Source organism: Schistocerca gregaria, chromosome 8, assembly GCF_023897955.1.
Source record: "Schistocerca gregaria isolate iqSchGreg1 chromosome 8, iqSchGreg1.2, whole genome shotgun sequence".
NCBI classification, from domain to species: Eukaryota; Metazoa; Arthropoda; class Insecta; order Orthoptera; family Acrididae; genus Schistocerca; species Schistocerca gregaria.
In genome coordinates, this window is record NC_064927.1 from 281,712,393 (window position 1) to 281,735,242 (window position 22,850).

At 39.6% G+C, this 22,850-nt stretch overlaps 1 protein-coding gene across 1 annotated transcript in view; it reads right to left on the reverse strand.

The window, feature by feature from the left end:
* The window catches only part of LOC126284775 (uncharacterized), a 652,584-nt gene that overhangs the window by 28,560 nt on the left and 601,174 nt on the right, over positions 1 to 22,850 (reverse strand). Inside the window, exons 4-6 of the mRNA XM_049983936.1 lie at positions 12,900 to 13,071; positions 12,039 to 12,432; positions 1,507 to 1,632 (exon numbers count right to left, since the gene is read on the reverse strand). Coding sequence (XP_049839893.1) covers positions 1,507 to 1,632; positions 12,039 to 12,432; positions 12,900 to 13,071 — 692 coding nt within the window. The remainder of the gene's footprint in view (positions 1 to 1,506; positions 1,633 to 12,038; positions 12,433 to 12,899; positions 13,072 to 22,850) is intronic.

Genomic DNA, 22,850 nt, shown 5'->3' on the forward strand with positions numbered 1-22,850 from the left:
AGGTTGAGAGGGTGACAAATAGTTAAATCTGAATGGGGATTACATAGAAAAATTATACAAGTCTGTCAAAAGAAGACTTCTCACATAAGTTACTTTATTGCAGCCAAACAAAGTTTCCTTCCTAGATAGCCCTCAGTAATGTTTCTAGAGGTGTCAGTTTGAGGTATGCGAGTTCGTTTTGTTAGGTATCAGACCCTCCATTTGTCAAAGCAAAGTGATATTTATCAGCTACTTTTGTCTTTTTCATGTGTAGAGTTTGCTTATGTCATTAGACTGTCCATTCTGGAGTAGCAGTTGTATACATAATGCTTATGCAAGTGTCTGTACCACATCCAAAAGGCTATTGACAAAAGAAAATAGAATACTTTTCTAATCATAATATGAAATGTTCCAAGTAATTATTTCATTTTTATTTATGGACATTTGAATACAGATTAATAAGACAGCCTATGGCAGTTATGTGTGCTCTTTTTCCAACAAAAGGTGGGTACTGAAGCTTATGTGTAAATGTCTTTAAATTGTGTCTGCCCACAACTTAATGTGTAATGTTTACAATAAGTAGCAATCTGTCTCTTCCTGCATTACTGATATTCCTACCTGGAGTTCTCACGGTCTTGTATACTATCTTTGTTATGTATTGGTAACTATAAATATCTGTGACAAATTTTGGTGGGATCCTGTATCAAAAAGCCACAGTTCTCGAATGACAACATACGAGTGTAATTATAAAGTTCAATTTTGTGATTAAAAATCAAATGTTTTAGCTCAGATTAAATAAAATAATGCCAACATAAAAAATTCTGAAGAAATTAATTTCCAACAAAACTGTAACATCACTAATTTCACTGACGCATACACAAATTAAGAAAAATCCAGGACAAGAATGGAAACTACAAATCATCACCCTGCAATAAAGCTTCAAGAAAAACAAACCCAATATAAAAGATAAGTAAAAGGCATATCATGCTTCTTGTTATCACATAACTTTTGAAACAGTGCAATTATCCCATTATTTTGGTGGAATATCACATTAAAAATCAGACCTTGAAAATTTTTAGTACTTGGGAATGGTAACAGAAGTGTTACACCTCTTAAAAATACATTCTATGCTATGTCCTCTCATTGTTGGGGTACCCACATAAGGAACCATTTAATTGGTATGCATAGCAAATTCAGTATTAGGTACATGACTCATGAAACTCACATCAATGGAGATCTATAGAAGATACCTGCGAACAATGACAGTAGTGGTGACAAAATTGTACTGTTATTTCCAATGAACAGTAGTTACTAATTATGACCAAACAACCCTTTCATCTGCAATTACTCATAAGTAAAATTTCCATTTGAAATTCTCTTGCTCGAATTTATAAGGAATGAAAGTACACCAGAGTATAAGAAAGTGACAATAATAGTGTCTCAGTTTCCAGACTATCACATTTAAACATAAAACAATTTTTCTCTATTAAAAGCTCTTACCCAATAAAAAATATGGCGTAGACATACCTGTCTGAGATCAATACTATTAACACACAGCACTGCATCACCTACATATAGGTTGCCACATCTTGCTGCAGGTCCATCAGGGTCTAGTTCAGATATGAGAATTGGAACTCCATGCTCCCTACCACCCTGCAACCATTTTTGAATTAGTTTGACATTACTGATAAACTATTTTGCCATCCACAGAATCACAATTAACAAATCATTGCAGGAGTCATTTACATATTTATATGGTAATCACACAATGAATGACACAGAGAAAAATGGCTCTAAGCACTATGGGGCTTAACATCTGAGGTCATCAGTCCCCTAGACTTAGAACTACTTAAACCTAACTAACCTAAGGACATCCCCAAGGCAACCTGTGACCCCAGCAGCAGTGCAGTTCCAGACTTAAGTGTCTAGAAATGCTCAGCCACAGTGGCTGGCACACAGAGAAAAATATGTTCCATGCCTTCATCAGAGAGAGAGAGAGAGAGAGAGAGAGAGAGAGAGAGAGAGAGAGAGAGAGAGAATGCTATGGAAATAATAATTAACTACAAGCCAAGGTTCAAATTACAGAGCACTTCTAGCAATAAGCTGTTGTAGTCAGTGAATTATAGAATGAAGGGCTGTGGAAGAGAGAGAATAGAAAGGTAAGCATATACTACATAAATGTGAATGGCAATATCCAAGTTTACCTCTGCATCTTTGCAGCCTTGGCCTGCATGGCTCACAAACAAAAACTGCAGACTAGACTTTCTACTTGATAAATAATCTCCTTATTGGTAAGATCTTCTACATGCACATAGAGGTTTCAGAGGGTGAACTTGCAAAATAATAATGAACTGAATGCTCCATCTGTTAACTGGTTTAAAACTATGAATACCTCTGGTTCCAAGAGTTGTCTGACATTCTGCAAAGTGTTGTGCAAGGTTAGAAGTGAATGATTAACAGCCTCTTCAGAAATTAAATAAATGTTAACTTTGGTGACATTAATATTACAAAACAAAGTAATCTGCTGCAGATAAAATTTGATTTCCTAAGGATCTTTGTAAAATTTCCTTTTGTGTTAATTGCTTATAACTGTTGGTCCTATGCCACTACACTCAGTTTTTCTGTGGCTAGTTGTAAAGAATGACCACCAAGCACTGGTTTTAAAATCATTTTCGTAAAAGTTGATTTTAATTGGCCTGCAAAACCATCAATTTTTTTAAAAATAATTTTACGTGTATGTTTGATGAATCCAGTCACAATTTCTTGAATTTTGTGAACCATGGAGACATGTTTCTTGTCATTAGATATAATGCAAAGACACTGTAGTAATCTATCACATTCAGTTTTTTTTATTCCCACATTAATTATAACAGTATGTATAATTCAATGTGTCTAATGGTATCGCTGAGCTTCACTGTGGATAGTAAAAAAGAGTGATTTTTACTGAAGTCCATTATTTCTATGGTAACACTTGTAACAGATAATTCTTTAACTGTTTTATTTTATTTTGATTGAGACTTACAAATGTAAGAATGTGTCACAACAATATTAGGAAACGGACAGATGGAACCACCAGAAAGGTGACCCACTGAGATGCAGAAAGCTACAATGAAAAGACTGTTACACATTTAGCTTTCAGTCACAGCCTTCTTGAGAACAGAAAACACACACACACATTCATGCGAGCAAGCACTCTTCACATCTCCAGCAGCCTGGACTGGTGTATAACTGTTACATTAAATGAAAGTAGCAATCTGGAATGGGGCCAGGAAGGGGAAGGGTTATCAGGGTACATGTAGAAGGCGAGAAGAGCTGTCTGGTGGAAAATGCAAGAGCTACATGAAGGCATGACAAATCCTGCTAGGTGCAGTGTTGGGAGGCTGTGAGGCAGGTAGGTGGAGGGGAGTGGTGGGAATGGGCGCAATGAGGAGCAGAAAACGGGAAAGACAGGCACGTGCATCAGCAGAGAGGGTTATGCACCATTAGATTGAATGGATGTGAACAGGGAGGAAAGGATAGGACAGAGGGAGCAGAAACAGTTGGGAAGAGAGTGCAGGGAGGGTAGGTTACTGTAGGTCGACAACAGAACAATTTCAGGAGTGTGGGAATGCGTTTTAAGTGTAACTCACATCTGCACCGTTCAGAAAAGCAGGTGGTGGAGGGGAGGATCCAGATGGCCTGGGCTTGAAGCAGCCATTGAAATCTAGAATGTTTTGTTCAGGTGCATGTAGTGCCACAGTGCGGTCTACTATGCTCCTGGCCACAGTTTGGCTATAGCCATTCATGCTGGTGGACAGCTAGATGGTAGTCATACTAGTATAAGAAGCTGTGCAGTGGTTGCAGTAGAGCTGGTATACGACGTGGCTGCTTTCACAGGTGGCCTGGCCTCTTAAGAGGTAGGACAAGCCTGTGAGAGGAATGGAATAGGAAGTGCTGGGGGGTGGATTGGACATGTCTTGCACCTCGTCTTCCACAAGAATTTGATCCCTGTGTCAACAGCTTGGGATTTAGAGTGGTATAGTTGGTGGGAAGCATCTTGGGTATCACCTCCCTCATTTTAGAGCATCATGATACACAATCAAAGCCCTGATGAAGAATGTGGTTCATTTGTTTCAGTCCTGGGTGATGAAGGGAGCACTCGTTTGTAGTTGGCTCCTGGGGGTGGTGGGAGGACTGGCAATGTGTGGGAAAATGGCACGGGAGTTTATGGACTAGGTCTGGTGGACAGTGCCCATCTGTGAAACCCTGGGTGAGACCTTCAGCATACTGGGCAAGAGAGCTCTGTCGCTGCAGATACGTCATCCCCATGTGCCCAGGCTGTATGAGAGAAAGTTTTTGGCATGAAAGGGATGGTAGCTATCAAAATGCACGTACTTCTAGTAGGTGGGTTTAATGTGGACAGAGATGTGGATGGTGCCATCAGAGAGGGGGAGGTCAGTGTCCAGGAAGGTGGCACACAAGATTGAGGAGGACCAGTGAAGTGAACAGTAGAAAAGGTGTGAGGTTGTAAAGGATTGAGGATGAGTGTCCTGGCCCTGCACCCAAATCATGAAGATATCACTGATAACTCTGAACTACACCAGGGGTTTGTGGTTTTGGAAGGCTAGGAAGGTTTCCTCTAGAAGGCACATACAAGTGTGCCATGCGGGTGCCCACAGTTGCGCTGTGGACTTCTTTGTATAGCTTCCCTTCACAGGAGAGGTAGTTTGTGTTAGGATACAGTTAGTAAAGTGTATTGGGAATGAGATAATGGGTTGGAGGCATAAGGACAATGGGAGACGTAGTGTTCAGTAGTGGCAGGACCATAGGTATGAGGGATGTTCGTGTTAGGAAATTGTAGTCAACATTGACAATTAGGGATCCAGGAGGTGGGATGGCGATGGTGAAGGGAGAGGTTGGCACCTTTGATGTGAGAGGGTATATGTCAGGCAGTTGGTTGGAGGTGTTGGCCAATGAAGGCTCAAATTCTTTCAATGGGGGGCACAATAACCAGCTACAATAAAGCATCCAGGATTGTTGGGTTTGCAGATTTTGAGAAGCATGTTGAACTTGGGTGTGTGGCATGTCATAGGGGTAAGGATGGAAATGGATTCAGAGGAGAGGTTCTGAGAAGGGCCTAAGGTTTTAAGCACAGACTGGAGCTTATGTTAGACTTCTGGGGTGGGATCTCTCTGGCGAGTTTATATGGGGTTCATTCAATTGAAACCTTGTCAGTGCATCTACATTTGCCTTATAGGAAACGTGGCAAACTTATAACTGCGGGTATGGTGGCACCATCTATTGGTAGAGAGACTGACGCGTGCATACTGTTTGATGCTGCTTAGTGCCAGTGTGGTTTCAAGCTGAAGAGAAGGTGGTCACACAAGCTACTGTCCACTACTGAATATGCAAGCAAGCAAGCAGGAACAATTAGGACCAATTCGATTTTTGGTGGTGGAGGGAGTTGGAGGCCGTGAATTGTATTGACAGATGAAGGCTGTGTATGGTTAGTACAGTCCGAATCATTCAAGTGTTGTGGAATGGTGCAAACAATTCCTTGAGGGGCATGAGTCACTGGAAGATGATTCTCGTCCTTTACAGGCTCATCATGTCACAACACTGGACATGGTTGTGGAAGTGAATACTTTAGTTTTGGACAACTGCAGAATCATTGTGGATGAGATCCATTGGTTACTGGGTATTAGCGTGGGCAACTCCCACACCATAATGCATCAACACTTGAACTTTTGAAAAATCTGTGCCCCAGTGGGTTCCCCAGTAACTGACCACTGAACTGTGCAATACTCGAATGTGTCTTTGAGTCATCCGCAATTTTATCATGAGGAGGAACATGGCTTTCTGTCATGTATTGTCACAGGTGATGAAACATGGCATCACTGTTTTGAACTGGAAAGCAAGAAGTGGAAACATGCAACTTCACCACCTCCAAGGAAATCAAAGGCCATGCACACCAGTTCTGGTAAGGTCATGATGTCCTCCTTTTTTGACCACAAGGGCCCATTGCTTGTAGAGTTCCTGGAATGGGAAACCACTATCAATGCCCAGCAACATCGAGTTGCTTTACAGTACCTTAGAAGAGCTATCAAGTCGAAACGCCGTGGCATGTTGTCCAATGGCATTATCCTCCTGCATGATAATACCCGCCCACACAGCCAAAGCAGTGAAGATGACACTACCAGTTTCAGTGGGAAATGTTGGAACATCCATCATACAGTCTGACCTTTCACCAAGTGACTTTCATGTGTTTGGCCCTCTAAAACAAGCTATTTGCAGACATTGATTTGCAATAGATGACAAAGTGTGTGACTGGTTCCAGGCCTGGATCCAACAGCAGCCTACTAGCTTCTTCAAGGATGGAATCAACTGGCTAGTGTTGCAATGGGATAAATAGGCCAACAGTTTTGGTGACTATTTTTGAGTATGTGTACTGTGTATAACTACATTTTTAAGTTAATAAAATCATTACCGTTACTTTACACCAGTGACCAGGTTTCATTTGAATGCCCCTTGTACATGGAGGTGTCAGTCAACTGGCATAGGTCTTCCACTAGGTACTCACTGAGATTCAAAAGGACAGTGGTAGAAAACTTTGTCTGCAAGTAAGATGATAAGGTCAGGATATGTTTTGAGGCTGTGCAGGGCTTTCCCTTCTTCTTTTTCTTCTTCTCCTTCTTCTGAAAAATTGGTGTTCTTAAGAGAGGACCGGGGGAAGGATGGTGAGGCCAAGGTGGAGGTAAGGAATTTCTGGAAGGAACCAAGGAGTGGTTGGGGAAAGGGAGAGGGGAAGTATCACAGTTTGGTGGTGGTATGAATTCTGAGAGGAATGGTTCAGTGTTGGAATTAGGTTGGCTTTGGTTGGAGGTATTGGTGGCCAAGAAGTGATTTCCTTTCAGGGATCAGGAGGAGGACAGTAGGTCTCTGACAAGTCCAACAAGGATAGTTGTGTGTTCGGCTAAAGATGAGGCCTTTGGATAGGACAAACTTCTATGGAGCTAAAGATTTTGGTGGAAAAATTGACAACAGTGTTCTGGGATTATTTTTGGCTCTGTATTTAATGGAGTGTTGGTAGGGAATGTGGGGGGATGCAGCAAGTTGAAAAGATGAGATTGACAAGATCTAGGTTGTATAAGGGTTCGACAAAGACAATACTGTGGGTAGGATAAGAGCCGGATAGTGGTGCCCCAAATAGCAGTAGAATGTTAGCCAGTTGGATAAATTATGGAGACCAAGGGACACAATTTCAGTGAACTGATGTTCGTACTCATTTGTTTGCTAGAAATTTGTTACTAAATCAGTTACTTAATTTTTCAGTTTCTTCCCTCTTTTCAGGCTTCATTTTGCAAAGAAACCATTTTTTCTTTAAAAATATTTTGCGATTGGCATACTGAGTATTCATTTTATTTTGAATTTTTTGTCTAAACCATTTAAGTGAGATAGGGATAGTCATGAACTTAAACTTTTTTCTTCAAACAAAGGCCTATTGTTCCTTATGTTATTAAACTGCATGTCCATATCCCATCAAGGCATGTACCTTGTATAACATTTACATCTGTGGTGCTTTAGGATAAATAATTTAGCTAAGTACAATAAACTTTGATGTTATCGTACAATACACGCATCCTTCAGGACCTTCACCATCATTGCATTGACCAAGGACATTTGCCCTGCTTCTATTCCTCATTTGCTTTCTGTCATTTTAAGTCCTAAATCACCAACTGGAAGAAATTGTCAGTTTTCAGAAGAGTGTATGTGCTCCCATCAGAAAATATTGTTGTTTCTACTGTATATAGTATTGTTCAAAAAACTGGATTAATTTAGACTTCTTGCTGAGCCAGTTTCTTTTATAAGTTTAACCACTTAAAATACCAGCTCAATCAAACGTGTATCATTTGGGACCCTTGAAAACTTCAATGTTATATTTTATGTTCAAGACGCAATGAAAAACTATTATTTGTTGTAAAAGCAAAGGAACAAAACACCATTCACTTCCTTTTCTCAAGTCATAATCCATAGTTTAAGGATTATCATTAAAAAACTTTTTGGAGGTTATTTCTTTCCCTTTATGTGACAGTCAATATGTAATTGTGAACTGTAGTTTTTTGCAAAATAAAATACAAAAATGTCAGTATACATTTTTTCCTGTGTTGATGCTTTTACTTAAATGCACAACATATTGTTCTCTGCAGTCCTTACACTGTAGGAGAACACAAACTCCACGTTTCACATTATTTTGATTATTAAGTATAAAAAAGCAATTTATTTTAAAATTTTTATCAAATGTTGTTTTGAGCCGTTACAGTGTTAAAAATGACAAAACTTCCAAACTGTAAAGTACCATACCATTAAAAAAACAAAGACAAAAAGCTGAAATTTGCTGAAGTTATTTATCTCAATAGGGAAAACAAATAAGCCAATGATCCTATTGTAAGTTTCCATACCAGATATCTTAATACTTAATTTCAACAATTATAAGTGTGAGTAGATTAGCTGTAGTCATAATGTGTTGTTTGTATATATTAAGAAGTAGCTTGCTATGGCTTCTTCAGCCTAAACAATGGATAATGTATAATGTAACTCATTCCACATTCTTTCAGGCTCTCTTCTGGACATGATTTTCAGCTAATGATGTGCTGAATAATATATCTCAGTACAATGGCTTTTCTTAGATTTCATTATGACAGAATTCACGATTGATGGAGGAATCTGGAAAGGAGATTTCATACTACCATACAATTAGCAGCAGTCCTAAGGCAAGTTTTCAGATCCTGAAACTGGGAAAATGAAGAAGGAATACAGTATCTGATCACAGTTGTAAGTGGGTATTAATATAGGATGTCCCAACCTCTGCCATTATGACAATTTGGACTCTACTGGGGACACTTTCAATGAGATGTCTGAACATCTGTAAAGGAATGGCAACACATTTCTTCTGAAGTGCCAAAACAAAGAAGGGAGTGATGTTCTATGCTGGATCTAGAGCAAAATCAATGTTTTCTCTCTTCCTAAATGTGTTCCACTACGTTCAGGCCTGGACTTTGATTAGATAGTGTGTGTGCGTGTGTCATTGTAACATATCAAGTTATCTCTTATTTGCTAATGACATCACACTGCTTGTCTATAGTGCAAATAAACTTTAACAATGAATGGAAGAACATAATAGAAGAAGCCTGAAATGGTTTGCAATCAATTATATTAAGGCTCAAACAATGTACGAACAACATACTTAAAGAATTCATTATCCAGGTTGCCGCGGGTTTCCCCAAGTGAAATTCCACGATATTTCCCTAATTTCCAGACAAGTGTTAGCATCTTTCCCTGAAAAATTTTGAAATCTCATGGGTGAGTTAAGACGTAAGTTGACAATCTGTCTTTGCAGGTAAGGTACAAGAAACGTTAGTACAAACAAGGAAATACCTAAAGGAAAAAAAAAACAAAAAGAAAAAAAGACCTTCAAGCAAATGGCATTTCATGATTTGAGCGAAAATCTTAAGTACTAACATCAACGTCTTTTGTAATGAATTGTTTTCAGGTGCAGAAAGTAAGCCAAATGGTGTACGTGTTCCATTAAGACCACTGATGTTATTTTATTTCAATAAAACTAAACAAATTTGGTGACAAAAATATGCACTTCCTTGGAATCACAAGACATATTTAAAATACTTTCACTGATTTCAGAAATAACCTAAGAAAAAGTAGGCCTCTTGAAAGAAGTGTATAAGGCGGAGAAGAATTTTGCAAACCAACACTGTAGGTGAGTGCCAATAAAATGATGGTTCTACTATGTTTGTTATTGTTGGTTATTACCCACTGTGTTAATTAATATTTTACTGGTATTGTGTGATTTTTCTTGCATAAATATATGTGTACATAGCCTACAAACTGCCAGCAACTAACACAGTTTTCTTCTTCTTCTTCTTCTTCTTCTTATCGTCCATACTTTCAAACATATAAACTCCTTTTTAAGTGCCAAAATGTACTAGAACAAATAAAATGTGTATAAAATGCCACACTGTACAATTCACTTGTGGTGAGACAGCTGCAACGGATAAACCATGAAAGTCCGCTGCATTATGCCACACACAAACAGGCAGTGCCCAAGCATTTGTGGGAACTGAACAGCTTCAGATCAGCAGGCCCAATCCATTACAGATACCCACAGAAATGGCCTGCAGTTCTGGCCCATCATGGAAATCCACTTGTTTGGCCAGCTACTGATGAGCCACAGACAGCATGTTGATGACATGAGACCATGGTGATCAATTAATGCAACAGATAACTTATTCAAATACTCTGAGAATCAATAATAATGAGGATAGGTAGCAACTCACTGTAAAGATGATTGCTGAGCCACAGACAGGCATATAGAAAAGACAATCATACTCTCACAACTAAATTTTCAGTCATAGCTTTTGTTAGAAAACGAGAACACACACACATTCACAAAATCACTCAGACACATCTCATGCACACATGACCACCATCTCCAGCCACTGCCACTACAGTCCGAGAATCAGATCCAAACAAACCCCTCCTGATGCCTCCCTACTTCTTGTCAGGAGCAGCTACGCTTGTGGCAAGACATGCTGGGAGCACTGACTGCAAGCTGAGGGGAGTGGTGGGGAGGGGAGAAGCAGTAGTAATGAGGGAGTAGGGAAGTGGTGAATGTACTCAGCTGCAACCAGCCAGTGATGATGCATGACACCTTAGTAAACTGACTATTTCATCTACCGAGACAAAGACGAGGTTTTTCCAGTGTTTTTTTCAAATTTCCCTGATATTTCACTAATTTCCCTGGCACTTGAAATGCCCTGATTTCCAGAACCTGTGGCAACTCTGATTACAAATTACAAGTGAGGTCACAAAATTAGTTGACAAGTTTTTGTATTTGATAAAGTTGAAGATGAATACTCAATGAACAACAAAAGAAATACACAGAAAAACCAAAAATTGTAGTACTTTCAGAAAACCAAATAGCTCTTAAAATAAAGCTCAGAGTGTAATAAATTAAATAATTTACCATCAGTGTGACGTATAACAGTGAGGCATACACTTATAACCCAATGGCATCACATTTAAATAGTCTTGGTTGCTGTGAAATCAGATTCAATATGTATCAGTAGAACAACTGCTTTACATACCAAATAGTATGGTAGAACTCAAAATAGTATTTTAAAAGTAGAACACCACCACACATTTTACACTGCCATTCACTTTCACATCTTTCCTCTGTGGCTACTGCTCATCATTCAGTGTGACTGGGTTAATGATAAAACCGTTCAGAGGGGTGCATGTTGCCAACTATGAGAGGCAAGAAAACGAATGATTCAAGCAATGGCCTGATGTCAAACACACAAGCATGACCATAAGACTGGAGGTGGACAGGTTTCAAGCAGTTGGAAAATGGCTGAATACTTCACAAAAAATGTCTAAAAATGAGGCATAGATACACATCATACTAAATGTTTAGTTCTGGTGAATTTGACAGCATGATGTTGATGGGGCAAAGCAGGAAATGGCAGGATGGTTAATTCTTTTCAGGTAAGGCAAGGGAAACATTTTGTAAGTTGCAAATATCAGTTAACTAGCCTAGCAATGGATCATCATAGCCATCAAGAAATTTATGAAGTATCCATTTACAGATGAGATTTATTGACATAATATTTTCGCATTTAGTTGAAAGTAGCACTGAGAAGCAATGCCTTATCCAAAATTAAGAGAATTCTGTAAGAAGAATTTGCACATGCATTACACATTGTCTTCTTGAACTGCATAGTTGCAATCAAGCACTGTAATACCAAGTACTTAAAGAAACATGAAGATATGAACCGAGCAAAATTCATGGAAAACATTTTAGAAATAAATCCATTTTACAGAAAGATTGCTTTTCTTTTCGAACTGACATATTGCAAAGGGAAACAACATCCAGTACTGATGTTCATTTTTGCTAACAGTTTTACAGCATACATTTTCATGAAGTTTACCAGTCTCAGGACTGAAAACCACAACAAACAACAACTAGTGCATTATCACCAACTGACTGAAATAATCAAAATGCTAACCGTGATGGATATCCCAAGCCCTTCACCTGGCTCCCTCCGCACAGTAACTGTCCGTGGCTCCCCAATTCCCTGTGACCCACAGCTAGTGCTGGCTACTTCTGCAGCAGCCTTCTCTGATGCACTGGACTGCTGCTGTTCTTGCTGCTGGTGTTGTTGCTGATGCTGGTTCTGTTCTTGTTGTTGTGGCGATAATGGCTGATGCTGCTGTGGCTGTGAATGCGACTGGGAGGTATTCAGTGGTGGACCAGAGGTACCTGATCCAGCATTCCTACTTCGACATGCCCTTACAACTGTTTTGTGCCTATGCAGTAGTATCTCTGCCTCAAGCTGCCTCCACAGTTTATCCCGTATTTCACCACGCATCTCTCGTCCCAGCAGTTGGAGCTGCTGGATCCTGAAAATAATCAAAAATAGAAATCACAATGAAACATATGAAACACAAGAAACCCTACAATGAAATATCTTATCAATAAAAGTATAGAATTACTATTAACAATAATAAACAGGAAAATTAATTTGTTAATGTATTGAAATGTTTGATTCCACAGAAGATAAACTGTTAACAGTTAACAATACCTCTTTTCATACATCAATGTTGGTTGCACATGCATTATTTGATGAGACACGATTACTATCAACTGCACTAAATATAACACCGAGTATACAACAATCTTACTGGTTCAATACTACTGCTTGAAAGTAGACACTCATAATCACAACTTATCATGAAACTTATCTATTCGGAGAACACGTATACATATAGGTAAAATAAAACAATAATAAAAGAGGTAATCTAAAGTACAAACTTTACACAAAGCACATTAGTATCATGTTAAGAAAAAGGAAGTTTGCCTCGCTCACCTGCCAGCCAGTTCCTTATCAAGATACTTCGCAGCTAATTTAGCACCATAGAGCTCAGAGTGGAGTGCAAGAAGTGTGTTGCGCAGAGCAGTATTCTCTCGTCTCAGTTGTACTGCTTCACTCTGTAATGTTGCTACTTCAGCTAAGCCCAGTTGAAGACTGCCATCCTTATCTATTAAATAAATTAAATAAAATAACTGAAGATTACTGATTTATAAATGTAAGTACAAATATAAAAATTTTTATGACAGTATAGGTTAACTGTACACTTTGCTATGATAGCTTTCCTATTATTGTTGTGACAAAGTAAAGAAAATACCTTTGGCAAAGTATATTTATTTGTAGAGCTCTAGTAAACATATAGTTATTCAAATGTCTACTGTTATATATAAAAATGCTTCTTGATGAGTCTATCACTACCTGATTTCTATATAGTCCTCAGCATTTTTTATAAGATGAATTGTTAATTGAAATTTGAAAACTTATTGTTTATTATGTTACACAGCCTGTATAAATTGTAGACATGACATGATGTAACACCTTAAGCTACTGTTCCATTTATTTTGCGACCAGTTTCGGTCAAAGAGCATTTTCCACCACAAATTTTTGTTAACAGCAAGAGTTACATATACTCTTCTATGTACATGTAAACTTTATTTAGAAATACTGTAATTCTGATGCTGTGTTTTTAACGTATATAAGTAAATTCTTGCTGTTAACAAAAATCCATGCTGGACCATAGTCTTTGACCAAAACCAATAGCACAATAGCGAATAAAATGAACAGCAGCTTAATGTGTTTCAGGTGGCCTTTCCACAATCTGAAATTTGATCACCAGGATAAGGTGAGAAAACTGTCTGAAGTATGCATAAGATTCATACAGTTTGAGAAAATTGACATGATTCAATCTGGTAAACCAATTAGAGATATCAAAATGTAGCTTGCAATGTGTCTGAACAGGGAAAGTTATCAATCAGTGCAACTCACAGAAGTGAGACATTAAATGAGAGTTCTTCAGGGAGCAAAGGAAAAATGCATGTTTGAAATTACCAGGCAGACAGAAAAACAACCAAACCGATCAAGGAACAAATTGAAGAGGAAGACATGTCTACAACAACAATGGCCCACATAATCTACAACAAATTTAGGCTACTTCAAGATTTATATGCATATCAAAGGGCAGACCTTGGCAATATTGATGGTTTTGAAGGACACACTTTGGCATATAAACTTTTAAAAATGTGTGTTCCAAAATAAAACATAGCAGAATATATTTCTCAGGCTCACTGGGAAGTACAAAACAACATCTGCAACAGTTCTGCAACTGTTTCTTGGCCTCTACTCAGTAAATCTATGTATGATGCGACACAGTGCCACTGGTTTGTTCCAAACAGGAAACAGAGGTAAGACACGCGAGATCATAGAGTGCAACTGGGGGGAACATGAGTGAACTAACACAATGGATAAAAAATGAATGATTGCAGACTTTTTTTGGAAACAGCAGAAGAGTTCCTCGGCTACTTGTCGATATCAAGTAATGGAACAGAACCATCTTTTTTTTTCTCCTCCTCCTCCTCCTCCTCCTCCTCCTCCTCCTCCTCCTCCTCCTCAGCCTAACACCCTTCCTGCCAGAAGTTATCAGTTTAACTAAGAGAGCTACATTGTGTGGGCCACTTGTCTGTGAATTGTATGAAGTTTGTTTTCTGGTTACCTTATTTTAATTGTTTGCAAAGTGTGGTTTCTAAGGCAGACACTGGGTACAAGTCCAGTGTTTAGGAAACTGTGTACAAATGACACATGCTGGTAGGTGTCTGGCTCACCACTCACTCTCATAAGCAGTAGTGTGGGGCAATACTGGATTTGTAATGGATGCACCAGTAGCCAATATCAATGCCTCTGACAAAAACAAATCAGAACTGCAAATTTTGAGATGTGGCGCTGCAGTTGAAGCGATGTAATAACTATGTCTTTCAGCTGAACGAACAGTATACAATTAAACCATTTCATGAGTAGCTTTTTGTGAAGTGTGAGAGCTTTGGTGGAAATTATGAAAACAAAACAAAACAAAGTATCTCACAAATTTGCTTCTGTAGACAACTAACATCAAGAAAATTTCATTGTTGTCCAGTGAACGTGAAGGAGGGTTTTCCTCAAATGATTCTGATCATTACTGATGGTAGAGCCTCTCTGTCAACAAAAAGAGTTCTTCACTACTTTTTCTGAAGCTGAATGGCCCATAACTGGTGTGTGTTGACCCTACAAAGTAAGTAAAATATTGACTGGTACATGGACGATATTCCACTGTGGGCACAAACAGGAAGGAAAGAGAAAGTGGAGGAACATACAAAGAAAACATTTCAAAGCTTTGGACAGTTTACACGGGTTCATCTTACTGAAATTTCTTTTCTGGAAAAAATCGTAAATTGAGCAATAATATTAACTTAATCAATAAAACATGCAATAAAAGATAAAGATAAAACTTATCTTTTACCAGAACAAATGCTCTATTCACACTTTTAAAATGCTCAGAAAACCATTAAAATGACAGTTTCAAAAGTCTACATTCCAAAAACACTCCTCCCTCCCCTGGAAGGTCACAGTACCAGGACCTCTTTTTTTAAATATCAAGTGCTGTTATGGGGAAACATTATACAAGCAATCATAACACAATAGAGCAAAGCACTTAAAATCAGTATGGGAATGAAGCTGTAACAGGGCACAGACTTCACTCCAATTAACTAAGATTTACAGCAAAACAGATGTCAGCGTGAAGCTGCTAGTATTTCTTAACATGCAATGTCTGGAAAATGGCACTGGTGTTGAAAGTGAAGGCCTAAATTCTGTAAGGAAGTGGGTGCACAACAGTTAACGAATACTTACAAATAAGAACAGGGAATCAGTGATCATAAGGCCGTTGCAGCATCCCTGAATATGGGAGTTGATAGGAATATAAAAAAAGGGAGGAAGGTTAATCTGTTTAGCAAGGGTAATAGAAGGCAGATTTCAGACTACTTAACAGATCAAAACGAAAATTTCTGTTCCGACACTGACAATGTTGAGTGTTTATGGAAAAACTTCAAGGCAATCGTAAAATGCGTTTTGATAGGTATGTGCCGAGTAAAACTGTGAGGGACGGGAAAAACCCACAGTGGTACAACAACAAAGGTAGGAAAAAATGGCTCTGAACACTATGCGACTTAACATCTGTGGTCATCAGTCGCCTAGAACTTAGAACTAATTAAACCTAACTAACCTAAGGACATCACACACATCCATGCCCGAGGCAGGATTCGAACCTGCGACCGTAGCAGTCGCGCGGTTCCGGAATGTGCGCCTAGAACCGCGAGACCACCGCGGCCGGCCAACAAAGTTAGGAAACTACTGCGAAATCAAAGAGAGCTTCACTCCAAGTTTAAACGCAGCCAAAACCCCTCAGACCAACAGAAGCTAAACGATGTCAAAGTTAGCGTAAGGAGGGCTATGCGTGAAGCGTTCAGTGAATTCGAAAGTAAAATTCTATGCACCGACTTGACAGAAAATCCTAGGAAGTTCTGGTCTTACGTTAATCAGTAAGTGGCTCGAAACAGCATATGCAGACACTCTGGGACGATGATGGCATTGACACGCGTAAAGCTGAAATACTAAACACCTTTTTCCAAAGCTGTTTCACAGAGGAAGACCGCACTGCAGTTCCTTCTCTAAATCCTCGCACAAACGAAAAAATGGCCGACATTGAAATAAGTGTCCAAGGAATAGAAAAGCAACTGGAATCACTCAACAGAGGAAAGTCCACTGGACCTGACGGGATACCAATTCGATTATACACAGAGTACACGAAAGAACTTGCCCCCCTTCTAACAGCCGTGTACCGCAAGTCTCTAGAGGAACGGAAGGTTCCAGATGATTGGAAAAGAGCACAGGTAGTCCCAGTCTTCAAGAAGGGTCGTCGAGCAGATGCGCAAGACTATAGACCTATATCTCTGACGTCGATCTGTTGTAGAATTTTAGAACATGTTTTTTGCTCGAGTATCATGTCGTTTTTGGAAACCCAGAATCTACTCTGTAGAAATCAACATGGCTTCCGGAAACAGCGATAGTGTGAGACCCAACTCGATTTTTTTTTTTTTTCCATGAGACCCAGAAAAATATTAGATACAGGCTCCCAGGTAGATGCTATTTTCCTTGATTTCCGGAAGGCGTTCAATACAGTTCCGCACTGTCGCCTGATAAACAAAGTAAGAGCCTATGGAATATCAGACCAGCTCTGTGGCTGGATTGAAGAGTTTTTAGCAAACAGAACACAGCATGTTGTTATCAATGGAGGTACGTCTACAGACGTTAAAGTAACCTCTGGCGTGCCACAGGGGAGTGTTATGGGACCATTGCTTTTCACAATATATATAAATGACCTAGTAGGTAGTGTCGGAAGTTCCATGTGGCTTTTCGCGGATGATGCTGTAGTATACAGAGAAGTTGCAGCATTAGAAAATTGTAGCAAAATGCAGGAAGATCTGCAGCGGATAGGTACTTGGTGCAGGGAGTGGCAACTGACACTTAACATAGACAAATATAATGTATTGCGAATACATAGGAAGGAGGATCCTTTATTGTATGATTATATGATAGCGGAACAAACACTGGTAGCAGTTACTTCTGTAAAATATCTGGGAGTATGCGTGCGGAACGATTTGAAGTGGAATGATCATATCAAATTAATTGTTGGTAAGGTAGGTACCAGGTTGAGATTCATTGGGAGAGTCCTTAGAAAATGTAGTCCATCAACAAAGGAGGTGGCTTACAAAACACTCGTTCGACCTATACTTGAGTATTACTCATCAATGTGGGATCCGTACCAGATCGGGTTGACGGAGGAGATAGAGAAGATCCAAAGAAGAGCAGCGCGTTTCGTCACAGGGTTATTTGGTAACCGTGATAGCGTTACGGAGATGTTTAACAAACTCAAGTGGCAGACTCTGCAAGAGAGGCGCTCTGCATCGCGGTGTAGTTTGCTCGCCACGTTTCGAGAGGGTGCGTTTCTGGATGCGGTATCGAATATATTGCTTCCCCCTACTTATACCTCCCGAGGAGATCACGAATGTAAAATTAGAGAGATTACAGCGCGCACGGAGGCTTTCAGACAGTCTTTCTTCCCGCGAACCATACGCAACTGGAACAGGAAAGGGAGGTAATGACAGTGGCACGTAAAGTGCCTTCCGCCACACACCGTTGGGTGGCTTGCGGAGTATAAATGTAGATGAAGACCTCGTGCACAGTTTTATAGAGTGATGAATAATTATTCACTGACAACAAACATACAACAATACTAAATTTCAGAGAGAACAGGTGAGTTGAAGCTACGGAATTAGCACCAGCAAGCAGAACAGATGTAGCTGTACAAGGTTAAGTAATAACAAAATAAGACCTTAATAATAAAATTGCATGGAAACATATACACACACACACACACACAACGAAAAGTTGTGTTGCAGGATGAACAATGGTTCCTTAACTTTATGCCACAAAGGAGTCATGATCTAGTCGTATGCACCCATACAGTAGTGTATAAGCTACTGCTACACCTCTTTTGATGAATAAGAACAATGAGGATTATTTGCTTTTATTTCGTAAAAAATTACATTTTATAGAATCTTCAGCACACAATGAACAAACAGCATGGAGACAAACATTAAAATAAATTATCAGTGTACGAGGATGAAAATATTGAAATACAGAAGGCACAATGTCAGTGATAGTGACAATGACAGTGGCATGTGTGACCAGGATGCTTGAGAACTGAGACAGTGAAACAAAAGATCACCCAGGCAATTTGTGTCAACAGGCATAAGTGTTGAGGAAATTGTCACAGATGTCATCATTCATCACCAATCTACATAAAGTCCTTGTTTAGGACCTTGGCTAATGAATGTATTGAACATATTGAATCAATGAGGATCAAGAAAGCTGCCCGATTGCCTGTGTGTGTGTGTGTGTGTGTGTGTGTGTGTGTGTGTGTGTGTGTGTGTGTGTGTGGGCGCGCGCGTGTGCGCGTGTGCGCACCACCCAATGTCTTGGTTGAATTTGGACTAGGTTTCCTCAATTGAACTTTGACCGGAGATGAGTTCTGTGTGCACATCACAAGCAAGAGAGAAAGAGATTATGAAAGCAGTGGCAGCATGCATCATCTCCATTCAGGAAACAATCAGAGGTGCAGGCATCCACTACGAAGTTATACTGATGAACTTTTGGGTTGTAGGAGGAGATGACGTCACTAGAGATGGAGCACAAGCTTGGATTTACAGAAGGATGGAGAAGGAAATCATCTGTTCTGTTTCAAAAGAATCATCCCAGCATTTGCCTTAAGTGATTCAGGGAAATCATGGAAAACCCAAACCAGGATGGACGGACACAAGATTGAATGGTCGTCCTCCAGAAGGCAAGTCCAGTGTGCTAACCACTGCACAACCCCACTCAGTTTTTTGGGTTGTAAGGCGCCCTACCCTGGGTGTTTTTCCAGAACAATTAGCGAAACAGTGACCAGTATTCCTTGCTGTCAGATCGTCAGTTGAAGTTCTGCTAAGTCCCAGTCACAAGAGATGCCAAACTGTCACATTCGCAATGGTGACAAGAGGGGTTTCTCTCTAACTCAGCAACTATCTTTAATTCAGTGCACATGTATACCTGTGAAATAAATGGCAGTTTATCAAGATTTAAGGGAGTTTGAATGTGGTGTAATAGCTGGCGCACGAGCGATGGTCACCATATGCTGTGAGGTAGCGATAAAATGGGGATTTTCCCATATGACCATTTCAAAATTGTACCGTGAATACCGGTAATTCGGTAAAACATCAAATCTCTGACATTGCTGCAACCAGTAAAAAATCCTGCTTGAATTTCATTGGATTTCTTTTCACGTGGAGCGGAAAGCCAAGCTGTTTACAGCCACATACGACCATAAGGATCTGTGATGTGTTACATGGACATAAAATGAGCGATAATGCTCAGCTTTACCGGCGCATTAAACTAGGACAGCATTGGCCAGCCAGCGGTCCAACTAACCAGCAAAGAAACAATATAGCTTCGAATGTCATTTAATTTTTACTGATAGTGAAATAATATTCGGCAAAACTTCAGCACTACCGCACGCTTCTTAGGTGACCAGACGGAAAGCATAAAATGCTCTCGTTCCCATCTGACATTGCATTCTAATTAAAAACAAGAGTAATGAAATTCCTAACTTTAACATAGGATACTTTTTCTCAACAAGCCAAGTGTGACGCAAAAGCATACTTAAAGGATTTCACCTTACTGTTGAATACTGAAGCCACTGAAGGTATTTATTACTGTCAGTCATCTGTTAATCTCTTAGCTCCTTCCTTATCCGAATCCGAGAAATACATTGCAGTTCTGGAACCGTCGTCTGCTACGTTGATAACAACAAAACCAAGAAACCAACCAAGCGCCGCATTTTCTTCTTTTGAAAAAGCTGCGTGCGTTCGTTCCAGTATTCTGGCAGCTTAACAGTCTTGTTATTTCTCGGGCCAATTCCCTTAAATTGGCTCCTGATCAGTTCTGTTTGGTTCATATTGTAATCGTACAGTGGAAAATGTAAAAATGCAGCATTTGTTTGGTGTGTTCGATGATGTGAAAATGATTGTTTTTCATGTTTCTACGACATGTTTCTGTGGTACAATGAAGAGTACTTGGTTTTTCATTTTTGCCTTAAAAAATTAAACTTGTGTTTTCATAACTTAAGCAGCTTGTATTAAATGTCTTTCATACAATATCGATAACAAATAATTTATATAAACAGGAATTTCACGTGCAGTGCGTAATTAGAAACAAGAACACGTGCATTTTTCATAGAAATGATGACGAATTTTACAATTACGAGACGTACGTATTTCAAATTGAGTGAGAAAAAAAAAAAATGACTCAGGGGAGACTTGGACCAGCGAACAACGGAAAACTTTGAAGCCGGTTACCTCTGTACATTTATGAAAAATACTAAGAACTACATATTTCGCCACGCTTTTAACCATGTTCCACACACGTATTTCACTACGGAACATCAAGCAGCCTCAGCCATTTTCATACCACGTATTAACAGCGCGACAATCAGAGCACAACAGTGCGGAGACTGTGACTGTACACGATTTTTTAAATAAAAACTACTTAGCTAAAGCGTAATTAAGAAAAAACGTTAATGGCTGTTAACAGATTTGAATATCTTGACGTTTCATTTAACGAAACTTAGTAATAACATATCTAATACATAAGTAGGATCTACTTCCGAGAGCGTAACACCACCAGCGTACGTGTGCTAGAGCAAGACTAATCTAGGTCTGCCAACAAACATTTCTGAGTTAATCGTAAGAGCAAATAGACATGTAACGTGTCTCACGAGGTGGTAGTATGTGGATTCTGCATGTGGTCATGAAATAGACTTTGCTTGAGGCCATGGAAGCACCGAGAATTAGAGAAAATCAATGATTCACAGTTTATAGATTTTTCACTCTAATGCATTATATGCGTTCCAAACAAAAAATATATTAACACTAGGAGACATCAGAGTATTACCTCTTAACACTACCTCTCGTCATGATAATGGCATTCTTTCTTCAGGTATGCCACATCCAGCTGAAGCCACTGCTACCAAACTGTGGGGATGATTATTACTACATTGCATCCATGGTCCCAGTAATATTACAGTAAATGTCTGGAACCAATATTGGGTGACTGAGTGTGCCAGTTGAAGTGTGAAACGCTGCCTGAGTGTTCATGAAACCAAGAATGTATGCATGCAGCTCTGTCAGCACAATCTTTCTCATCTTGTCGTGAAGATGTACACGTAAGAATATTGAAATAAATAGCCTGCTTCATATTCAAAGTAATCAGCGTGAGTGGTTCCAAGTCAAGATACAACCCCCCCCCCCCCCCCCCCCCGAAACATCACACAACCACATCTGGCCTCAACTGCGCCCTAGATACAACACAGATTAAATGCTTCATTGTTTCATCTGTGCCCTCAATGCCATGTAGCATTTTAAAAACGGTTAAATCAATAAATGTTAGTTAACATTGCCTCCAGTCAGCTACTGTCCAGTTTCTGTGTTGTTCTGCCCTTTCAAGATGTGCTGATTTATGTGCCACTGCAAGCAGTGATCTTTTGCATGAAAGTCGACACCAAATTTCGACTGTATGCAATTCTCGTCGAAATGTTCCCTCAAAAACTGGTCGATATGAACCTGCACTGACTAACAGCAGAAATTCTTGTCAACTTTTAACTCAATTGTCATTGGCAAGGCGTGAGACTTGGGCCAGGTTTATGTTGGTTAGGATCTTCCTGTGACCACATATGTTGCGGCACACACCGTGTTGGTACACCGTTTACTTTATTCAAGGCGTGCTCGTGGGCACACTCAAATATGATAGGGTTTTTTTTTTTTTACTGTTGGTCTGCCAGCTACTCAGCCGTCCGCCTCGATAGCAGAATGACCAGCGCGACGGAGTGCCATGCTAAGGGGTCCAGATTCTGAAATTTTCTCCGCTCAGCGACTGGGTGTTGTGATCTCTTTATCATCATCATCATCATCATCATCATCATCATCATCATCGACGCGCAAGTCGACAAAGTGGCGTGAACTCAAAATACATTCACCAGGCGACCGGTCTACCCGATGGGAGGCCCTAGCCACATAACATTTCAGCTATTCAGCAGAGTAGTTGTTTCCATTTTACACACAACATTTCAATGAGTGACCCTGATGTGTTCTTCTGACTGGTGGAATCCAGACACTACGTACATAACCACTAGCACCCAGAACAGATGATTGGGTCAGTTATCAAAACACCGAGCATAAATTGGAAGCAACAAATCGGCCTAATAACCAGAAGACCACAATTAACCAATCATGCTGAGAAACCTGCCAGAACATGATAGCTTCTTTTCGT